Genomic DNA, 10,997 nt, shown 5'->3' with positions numbered 1-10,997 from the left:
AGGCAGGTACTGCACAGCCGGATCCACTTGCTGGAGTCACCTGGGTAGGCGCTCCATCCATGACACAGTAGACCAGGTTTACGTGAGGTTGTCATGGTAGAAAGATGAAGTACTCAGCAGATAACGTCCGAGAAATGATTGGAGTCCTGGATGAGGGTGAAAAAGTTTAAGGGACAAGAAAAGCTGTAAGCTAGTTGCTAAAATGGCTAGAGACCAAAGCTTCAAATACTTGCGTGTTTAACCCACCGGCTGCCAGGCGTTGACGTGCTCCAAACACCTCACAAGGATCTGTGTCTGGATGCGTTCAAAGCACCGTTTCTTCCGTTGTTCACCATGTTGCTTTAGCCCTCGCTCACCGTTATCTTTTTATTCTGAGTTAGATACCGTTCATCTCTCTCTCTCTCCAGGTAATTTATGCTAATTTCTGGCTTCTTATACTTTACTGCTGTATTTTATTCTGCACTTCCTCGTCTGTGTGAGGGAAGACAAACTTCCAAAAACTTTTTTGTTTTGTTTTATTTTGTTTTTGTTTTTTGAGACGGGGTTCCTCTGTGTAGCTCTGGCTGTCCCTAGAACTCATTTGCTAGATCAGACTGGCCTCGAACTTACAGAGATCCACTCACCTCTGCTTCCGGAGCACTGGGTTTTAAAGAAGGTGCGCTCCACCACTACCGGCATTTTTTGTTTGTTTGTTTGTTTGTTTGTTTTTTGGACAAGCTCCCAAATACTTTCAAGAAAACTGAAAGCTAAAATCCTACTTTTTTTCCTCTTCATCTTGTTATATTGTTTTAAAAATGAAAACAATAATTTTCAGATGCAAATTGGTAGTTATTGGAGACAAATAAATGAAACCATTTTTAATTTTTTTAAAGCTTTATGAAGTTTTTAAGTCCCTGACTCACGGCAGACTTTAGACAGACTATTTGTTTCTTCGTAGGACTTTATTCTTATCATACAAACCAATTTATAAGTAGCATTCAGTCTCAAAAGCCCAAAAATAAATGCCAAGGGGAAAAGGAGGAGTAAAAAGCTAACACGGAACTGGAAAGGGATTTTTACAATGACCTAATGTTGACATCACCCACCTCCTCTGTTCACTAGGTATTTGCTCAGAACCACAATATTTTTGCAGTAAAATATTATCTCAATTTGAATAACTAGTACTAAAAATGCTATTTACATAATTTTAGTGTCCCCTCCCCAATTTGAGTTGGCCTGACTGTATTTAGTGTTTGCTAAAGGAATATAGATACTACCAAAAAAAAAAACCCATCGATGTTCACTGTGCAAAGGATCGTCACGAGATACTGACATCGTGCGTGCTTACTCAATATCTTCATCTTCCATGTTGGTCTGCTCTAGGTCATGTATCTCTCTTTCTGGTAGTAAGCCATATTCATTTAGGAAAGACTCCACATCCGCAGCGAAAAAATCTTCGGCAAATTGTTCAGCGACACTAATAAAATTGCTTATGAGCTCCCCACCTTTGTATACGAGCAAGGTCGGGAGTACGTCTGAGGAAAAGCGGTCCCCAGCTCCAGTATTCGAAGCTCTTATTTTACAGAACTTGACCATTGGGTACTCTGCTGCAAGGCATTCTAAACTGCTGTTGAGTGCGTCACAGCCCCTGACACCATCCTCGTAAATGTTAACCACGATGGTGGTGACCTTCTGCTCCTTTTCGATGGTTTCCAGGAATTGCTCCCCTGTTTCCAGCTCATACACAAACCCATACCTAGGCCCAAAGCTCAGCTTCTGATGCATATCCTGCATGCACTGTCTACGGTATTTGCGAAGGCAACCTTCATCTTCTTTGTCCTGATGAATTAGTTCATATTCTTGAATGCTCATCTGAGAACGCATGAAAGAAATAACAGAGATAATTCGGTGAGGGAAAGTTTCATCTTTAGGTACGTCAAACGCAATCTCAAGTCTAGAAGCTTTTACTTGTTGACCTCTCTGCTTAGACCACGCCTTACCTGCTTCTAACACAGCCTTTTCGTTTAAGCACTGGCTCAAAGGCCACTTCCAGGACCCATACCCTACACTTCCTTCATTCTGTTTTTATTTTCATCGAAATAAGTACTGTGGGAGCTTGTGTTAAATATTTGATTAACTAATTAATTAATTAATGTTCAGTGTCAGCACTTTTTTTTTCTGAGTATGGGCACTACCCAGATTTGCTGACTCAGAACCTGTGAGGGTGAGGCTGAATTGTCTGTGTTTTAACAAGTCCTCTGGGTTATTCTTTACCACTGGGCTACATTTTATTGTGGTTAGAACACCAAATTACCTTAATACCCTTTCATAATATGGACTCCATTATTAATATATTCGATAGACAATTAATCACCTCATACTCTCAACCAAGATAAAAATAGACATAAAGGAGTGATGCAGTCTAGTGTCATGCGGCTTGCTCAGAGGTGTGGAGCAGCCCAGAAACTTGGAAGCTGGCACCTGAGGAGCCTAAACACGGCAGTCACCTGTAGCATCCTGGAACTCTTGACCTGCATCTGCTCACTGTTTTATGTTACTTGTTTCTGCATCTTAATTTCCTAATATTCCCAATTCTTTTTCCCGGCCAATATACCCCCTCTCCCTCTTTCTTCCTTTGTGTCTCATCTCTCTTTCTTTTGATATGGTCTTGCTCTGTAGCCCAGGCTAGCCTAGACCTCAAAGGTCCTCCTACCTCAACCTCCGAAGTACCACCATGTGCCGTCATACCAAGGTCTCTTTCCTATACAATAATTTCTCTACGTTAATATCATTTAAATTTCACTCTTTCAGTCCTAATATTATTAAATGTTCTGCATAATTCTTAAGTTGCCATTGTAGTTTTGCTAGTTCAAGCAACCAAGCCTCATGAATAGTGGTTTGGAGACACATCTGAGCATTCCTGTCAGAAGTTGTTCTGTTTATACATGGAGGCATGGATACTTAGGCATATAGACACATTTCTGAAGTTTAACCAGTACAAAATCTTCAATGCTAACAACTTGGGTTTAATACTATTTTTGTTTTAAAATGCTTTTAAAATTTATTTTTCCCTTCATAATCTCCTTAAAACAAATGAAGTCATTGTTAGGAGTCCTCAGTTTGGAAAATGTGATTGTCTCATCCACACTACATGAGTATTCAGAGAAAGAACCAATTTCTGTCTCACACCCTTAAACTAAAGATCACTACCATGCTCTGAAGCCATGGGCCAGGGTACATTTCTGTTCATAGTCTCTTAGCTCAATACACTCCCAATATAAACTGATTTGGTGGTGAATAATCACCAGAGTGATTCCCCACCCATGAAAATCTCTTAATTGCTTCCTTTATTATCACCATTAATCTTGTCATATAAATATTTCTATGCTATTTATGGAGATTTAAAAACGAACTAAATTTTTAAAAGGAAATAAAAATACTGATATTCTACCAATCTAATATTTGAATAATCTCCATCAACATGTTTTAGAGATGATCTTTGATCCTATCTCTTTATGACACAGACACACACATTGATAACTAAGACTCTTGCAGTGTTGTTTTTCCTTCTGCCTATCTCCTTCCCTCTTTTCCCAGGCAATCCTATTCTATTAATCTGTTAACATCCTCAACCCAGTGAACGTCTCGCCTTCTCTGCACATGGATTCGCGTACCTATAATCATGCAGGAGCAAAGCACACAACGGTGTCTTTTGTTGCCCTAAAGAATGGAATAGTTCATATAATTTAAAGCTCTAATTTTGTTTTCTCACTTTTCTACACTTCTACTACAACAGTTCATATATTCATAATCCATTTTTTGATGCCTATGTGTTTCTTAGTACAGAATGCCTCAGTCATTGTATTCACCTTATACTACAAGGAGAGCATTTCATAATGCTCTAATGCGATTCTCTTGAGTCACTTAGACTAGGAAAGACAGAATTTATAATCAATCTTCTCTCCTCTTACCTTTCTGCTCATTCTTTCTTTCGAGTCTTTGTCATCTCTGCTCTGAGGAGAGGACATTTGTCTGAGGATCTCCTTCTTGCTGGGTGGAATTGAATCACCATCTTCACTTTCTAATTTAAACTTTCTCCAGTCATTTATTACTCCTTTGGGTCCTGAAATAAAATTTTAAACATTTTTCTCTAAATTCTCAAAAATACTGCTTCATAGGCTGGAGAGATGGCTCAGAGGAACCGCTGTTCTTCCAGAGGTCCTGAGTTCAATTCCCAGAAACCTCATGGAGCCTTACAACCATCTATAATGAGATGCAGGCATACATGAGGGAGGAATTTATATATAAACATATATATTTATATATATGTTATGCTATATTAATGTTATATGTTATATATATAATATTATGCTATATTAATAGAGCTACCCATTCTAAAGCTTAGTCTTGTCTCTCATTAATACAGTATTCTACACTTGAGTGTATTCTTTCTCATACTGTATATCATATTGTATATGAATTTATAATGTTTATATGTTATATATATGAATTTTTAAAAGTACTGTTTACACAATTGAAATTTGTGTAAGTGTTGCCATGAGAAAACTTGTCATCCTCTGCACCAGAAACAAAAACAGTTGTTTAGGCTTAAAATATTTTTTCCAGACTTATTCATAAAAATGATTTCCAAGATTAGCTTTATTAGATGGCCAAGACTGTGGTACAGAATCATTTCTGTGGTACAGAAACATCTGTAAAAGTAAAAATGAAAATTATGTGCTTTGAACCATTCACAAAAGTTTAGAGGTAAAAATATTTAAAAATTGGAATATAAAAAAGCAACCAGAACTTTAGAAAACCAGCACTCACTACCTAAGAAAGATGCTTTTGCAGTAGATGATCGTGGGCTCTACGCTGTTAAAGGAGGCTGGAGTTACTGGAGGAGCAACACCAGCAATGGCACCGAACCCAACCTGTGGGAAACAGCATCTGAGTTCAGCTGATGGAACTAAAGTGACAGCTGTTATTATACAACCGGCCAGTCCCTACTGAGAGCCCAAGACTCACTCAGAAATACAAAAGGAAAAATTCAAGTAGAGGCCCAGGGACATCACGCAATTGTTGCGTGCTTTCCTTATATGTATGAGGTTCTGCCACACCACATAGAAAAAAATCAGTGAAATCACGTATTTAGAGTTGCAACATTTGGTTCTTGAGCAATAATGCTTTGACAAAAGTCTTAAATTCTTGGAAGCATGCAATATTAATAGAGCTACCCATACTAAAGCCCGATCTTGTCTCTCATTAATATGGTATTCTACATTTGGGTGTATTCTTTCTCTCTCACATTGTATGTCATATTGTACATTAATTTATAATAAGGATTGTATAAATTTAAATAAAGTCTTTACAGCTGATTTTATTATTTCAGGCAACATTTATTTTTATTTTTATTTTTCTACTGTCCTTGGGAAGAGCAGCAAGTGCTCTTAACCACTGAGCCACCTCTCCACCCCAAGAGTCATCATCCCTTCCTCTTCCTTTTCTTTTCAATATGGAGCACATTAAATTATTATGAATGTTCATACAATCTAGTTAGTTATTACTGATATGTCGTATTGTTTCCTCATTTTTTCTATCGCATATGATGTTGAATGAGGCATCTTATAATCAATTTTTATCCTATCTGTCAAGTATAAACAAAATGTCTCAGTTGAAGGATGTGCCTCTTCCTGGGGGTGATGGTACCAACAGCCTTTGCAGCGGTCAAACTACTTTGATTTGCACTCCTCCCATTGCCATTCAGAGGATGTGTTAAACTTACAGGTTTTCTACTGTGGAAGAAAAATGCATCTCTCAAAGTTATGTCTGTGTCTCTTTTTAGGTTATTTTTCTCTGCAAATCTTTTGGTCACTGTGATGGTTAATATTGACCATCAGTTTGCTATGATCTATAATCCCTGAAGAGATAGGCCCCTAAGCATGTCTGTAAGGGTTTTAGTTGAGTTAATTGAGGTGGGAAGACAAATCTTAACTATGGGCGTCACCATTCCATGGTCTGAGGTCCTGGAGGAAGGTGACAAAGCATTACCATTCCTTTGGCTCTGCCTCCTTTGTGTGGATACAATGAGCTGCCTCAAGTGCCTGGTCTTGACGACCCCGCCACAATGGATTGTACCTAGGACTGTGAGCAAACACGAACCCTACCTCCCTTAAGTTGTTATATCTGGATATTTTATCACAGTAACACAAAAGCATACCAAGTATCTAGTACATCCACTATTGTATTTGGTTGCTGTTTGGCTTCTTATTATTTGTAAAAACTCTCAATTTGTTGACTATTGGATTGTACACGTTTCTCCTAAGCATGTTAAGTTTTTCCCTTGATATTTTCTTCTGATAACTTTTTCCAGACAATGGGCGTTTCCTTTGTTTCTTTCCCTTTCCTTTTCTGTGCACCTGCTTCTTCTCTTCCTCCATTTACTTCCTTCGCTCTGTCCCTCTCCTGTAATCCCTGCTTCCTTCCAGCCACCCAACCTATCTTTTCTCTTACAATTTCTTTGATTGTTTCATACTTAGAAAGATGCTTTTACCATAGCTGTTATTAAATAGATTCCCATATACTTATTCTAGTACTGGTGTGGATTCATTCAAACCCGTGACTGAATTCAAAGGTTCCAATCCATGCCTGCAGATATGGGATGGAAGAGTGACATAGATTCTGCCAAGTCAAAAGGCTTCTCAATGTAAAACTTAAGTCAATGTAAAACTTAACACCTTAGCTCTTGGTAGTGGCATATAATAAGCCACATACAATTCAACAAGTTAAGAATAGCTCCTTAGGGGTTGGGATTTAGCTCAGTGGTAGAGCGCTTGCCTAGGAAGCGCAAGGCCCTGGGTTCGGTCCCCAGCTCCGGGGGGAAAAAAAAAAAGAATAGCTCCTTAATGAAATGATATTTTAGATATTCTGGGTTCAGATTGATTCAAGCATTGTTTATTAGACTCTTGCTTTTTTCACATTCAAAATGCTAAAATTAAGTATTACTTTTGATCACTAATATATATTAATATAGAGTGTACTAAGGATGGCTCTAGTGGGCACAGACAGGAGGATTGGCAGAATAGAACGGACCTTATTAAATTGTAGATAGAGGAGTCTTATGATACCACAGTAGCAGGAAATTATCAACAATTGTTTTTTTTTTTTTAACTCTTTGATACTGAATTAACAGATAACTGATCCTGGGCCATTTCATTTTAAGCTAATTTATTTAGTCAAATGTTTTACAATGATTCTTCTCGATTAAATGAAGATATTGCTTAAACTCAATAATTTTCTCTGTAAGAACAGGACATATTTCTAGATTTAATATTACTTCAATAATTATGTTTTCTCTGTACTTCAGTTACCTGTGTGTGTGGCCTGTCCTTCAAAATCTTCCTCTAAGCTTTGGCTTGCAGCTTCTTCCATTTTATGGGTTGTGTTTGGTGTAGTCTGTATGATGAAAAAAGAATCAGTAAGGCTGATAAGTCATGGAATACACATGCAAGCACATACACATCCTTAATACTTGTGCATGTATTTATAATCCCCTGATGTCACCCTTGAGGATTAAGGGTTTTCACTATGGGAAAGAGTGCTTTAAATGTTTCTGTCTGCAGTGTAAGAGGACGTTGACCTAGCAAGTACTACTAAAAATATTTGTATCAATCATGGTTTGTCTTTTGAAGGTTTATGTTTTCATTTTCGGTTTAGGCACTTTGATGAACACTATTCATTAATAAATTCCTTAATTTTATTACTTCTTGTCAAAAGATTTCATAAGGCTCTACACCAAAATCTCATACAATGAAATATTCTAATTAGTCGCATGTTTGCTGTCTTAGTGTTCTGTTGCTGTGAAGAGACACAATGGCCAAGGCAACACTGAAACAAAAGCATTTAATTGGGGGGTTGCTTACAGTTCCAGATGTTTAGCCCATTATCATCATGGCTGAAACGTGCAGACAGGTACTGGAACAATAGCTGAGAGCTACATCATGATCCATAGGCAGAAAGATAAAGAACCTTGGCCTGCCATGGGGTTTTGAAACCTCAAAGCCCACTCCTAGTGACACACTTCTTCCAACAAAGCCACACCCACTTCAACAAGACCACACCTCCTAATTATTCTAATCTTTCTCAAATAGTGACACGCCCCTTTGATGCCTAGGCATTCAAATATATGAGCATTGGGGAGCATTCTTATTCAAAGCACCACACTTACTATAGGACATGCATTTTGCAAGTACCTCATGTGACAAATATACTTAATGCTCTCCTAGCTCAATGTTGTAGGACATAAGTAATTCTGTTTTAAAAATGTGGAAGCTTGATTATTTGTCAAGCATGGTTAGTACAGGATTTTAGCCTAGACTATTTGACTTTGGGGCCTACTGTTATCCATCACACTATTAAAGTAACCAATATAGATTCTTTCCCCCTATAATTTGAAGAGTACAGTGTACTTAAAGGGGGAAAAAGATATCCTAAGAAACATTGCTAATCAATACTTAACATCTTTCAATGCTAAAGAGTGAGTTTTGATGAAATGATTGCCCACCAAACAAAGGAAAGTAAATAGTTAATGTATGTATGTATGGTTTCCCATTTGAACAAGGAAAGGCTTTTAAATAAGCTATTATGATTCTGGGATATTTATGTAGTTATGAGTATAATTAAGACTGGCGAATTTGTAATAATATACAGAGAAGTAGTTGGTGTTCGAACTCCATGGGGTTGTACAATTTCTGTACATTTGCAATTAGAAATATTAGATTTATTTAGCTATTTAAAAAGTGAATTTCAATATTTTCATTAATTAAACAGAACTTCAGAAAAAGAAAAAATAAAAGGGAAATAAGTAAATACTGTTGGTTTAAGAAAAATATAATGACTAAAATTAAAACCATTTTTATTTCTAAAGGATAATGAACTGTTTTTGCTTCAAAGTAAAAGCAAAGAATAAAGAACTTGAAACATAGTTTCTTATATCAATAGCCCCTTAATTTCTAGAAAAAGTGGCAACTTAACCTTAACTTAATCTTCTACAAGAGTAGATTATTAATTTGGCTAGCTACAATTCTAAATACACATGTATAAATATAAGAATATTTAAAATAATTGTACTTCAAATGGTGAAGAGACAGAACTATAGCTTCCTTCTTGTTTTATTTGTTAATAGCTTGTCAATCCAGTAGAGAAGAAAGGTTTTATTCATTTTAAGTTAATTGATTGGATTGGTGTATACCTAGACTAGACTGTTGGACAGTTCTCTGGGGTCTGGATTCTGTTAAAAACAAAAATATTTTAGTAAGTTGTCATCAATGCTAACATGTAAGTCAACTGGACTGCCTTTCTTTGAGTTAGAATATAAAAATTAACAAAATTTTCTATGGTTTACTGGCAGAAAAGTGTAAACAAATTAGAGGAAAAATATTGAAACATGGAAATGTTTGTTTCTAGTGTTCACGGCCTTTATAGAAGACAGCAGGAAGAGAATATTACTCATTATTGATGGGTTTATCTATATTCATAGTAATTTCCCCTCTGCCTCCTCTAGGACTTGCTAGTTATCCCAAATAATCTATCACATTTTATTTACATTGGTACCATATATGCAGTTACATTGATATTCAAAAATAATGTATCCTGGCATACAGAAAATCAATATTTTCTAAACAAGACATGAACAATGACAATACCAGTTACCGTATCAATTGTAAAATGGGGGAATATCATAAGGCCCAACCCCTAGATGAAGAGCTATAGGCAATTAGTGATGGCTAAGACAGGAAAAAATTAGTCTTTTACAGGGACAAGCCCCCTGATACTTATCACTAAATTGATTTAGTAGGTTCTAGGTATCTATCTTTCTATGACCTGTCTGTCTGTCTATCAATCACAATTAAATAATAAGAGCCCATGAAGCTGAGAGGGAATGGGGAAACGTAGGAGGAACCAGAGAGGGACGTGTGGGGTTGAAATGATGTAAATGCAATTATTATGCATGAAATTCTCAAAAAATAACAAAATGTGTTTAAAAGAAAATAAACATCTTATTTGCCTGTTTTATAAAATAAAATGTATTCTAAGTATTTTTAATTAAAAAAAATCAGCATTTGAGCCAAGCGGTGATAGTGGATGCCTTTAGTCCTAGCACTCAAGAGGCAGAGGCGAAGGGATCTATGGGTCCTCAGTCAGCCTGATCTACAGAGTGAGTTCTAAGACAGCTAGGGCTATACAGAGATGCCATATTTGAAAAAAAAAACAAACCAAACCAAAACAACAACAACAAAATCAATATTTGGCATGAAATGATGTTATGAGTAATGGTTGATTTTTAAGTAACTGATATTATTACAAGCTTTTGGATGGCAATGAGAATGTTTTTATGTACTGGAAATTGATGTTAAAGTGGAGCAAGAAGACAGAAAACACATGTTGACTTCATCAACATTTGCTGTCTGAATTACTGTGGTTTTCATCTTAGGGGACAGAAGAGTTATTGTATTTTTCATCTTAGCAAGATGTAAAAGTCAGTGACCCGGCTTCTCTTTAATGTTGGGCTGTTAGAAACTGTTTCTTCGCTTGCTGCTTCCTTGTTTGTTGGCTTTGAGTTAGGATCTTATGCATCCCAGGTTAGCCTGGAACTTAGCCTGTATCCGAGAATTATCTTCAACATTTGATCTTCCTGTCTTTAGCTCCCTCTGAGTGCTGTGATTTCAAGCTGGGCTACTACACTTGGCATATAAATTGAGACCAGGGCTTCTTGTATACTAGGCAAGCATTCTTCTGACTGAACTATAACTCCTATTACCCTTATTTAATTAATAAAAAATGTATTAACTAACTGTGATAGAACCAAAGAACTACTTCCGTTGGTCCACCTTTTTGTATATGTGCAAGTTTGTAGGGTGTGTGTGTGCGTGTGTGTGTGTGTGTGTGTGTGTGTGTGTATGTGCACACATCAAAGGGTGTGCACTTGCTTGTGAGGGTACCTTTGTGGAGGCGCAAGC

General features: G+C 36.8%; 1 protein-coding gene across 1 annotated transcript; it reads right to left on the bottom strand.

Annotated features, from left to right (window-relative positions):
- Positions 1-927: 927 nt before the first annotated feature.
- Pdc (phosducin) lies at positions 928-7,428 on the bottom strand. Its single transcript, XM_032915134.1, has 3 exons — positions 7,350-7,428; positions 3,951-4,102; positions 928-1,851 (listed from the first exon to the last, which is right to left on the bottom strand). The coding sequence occupies exons 1-3, from the start codon at positions 7,408-7,410 to the stop codon at positions 1,324-1,326; spliced, it is 741 nt and encodes a 246-aa protein (XP_032771025.1). The 5' UTR covers positions 7,411-7,428; the 3' UTR covers positions 928-1,323.
- Positions 7,429-10,997: the final 3,569 nt, after the last annotated feature.

The sequence above is a fragment of the Rattus rattus genome, chromosome 10, assembly GCF_011064425.1.
Source record: "Rattus rattus isolate New Zealand chromosome 10, Rrattus_CSIRO_v1, whole genome shotgun sequence".
Taxonomy (NCBI): Eukaryota; Metazoa; Chordata; class Mammalia; order Rodentia; family Muridae; genus Rattus; species Rattus rattus.
The sequence above is the reverse complement of the archived record's forward strand: the minus strand, read 5'-3'. Positions and strand labels throughout refer to the sequence as shown.

What these genes read in the sequence shown, in the direction of transcription:
- Pdc (XM_032915134.1), bottom strand. Translation starts at nt 7,410, where the DNA reads ATGGAAGAAGCTGCAAGCCAAAGCTTAGAGGAAGATTTTGAAGGACAG. An exon ending in AGGACAGGCCACACACACAG is followed by an intron (nt 4,103 to 7,349) that starts GTAACTGAAGTA and finishes ATTTTATTTCAG; the next exon opens with GACCCAAAGGAGTAATAAAT. An exon ending in AAGAAAGAATGAGCAGAAAG is followed by an intron (nt 1,852 to 3,950) that starts GTAAGAGGAGAG and finishes ATGCGTTCTCAG; the next exon opens with ATGAGCATTCAAGAATATGA.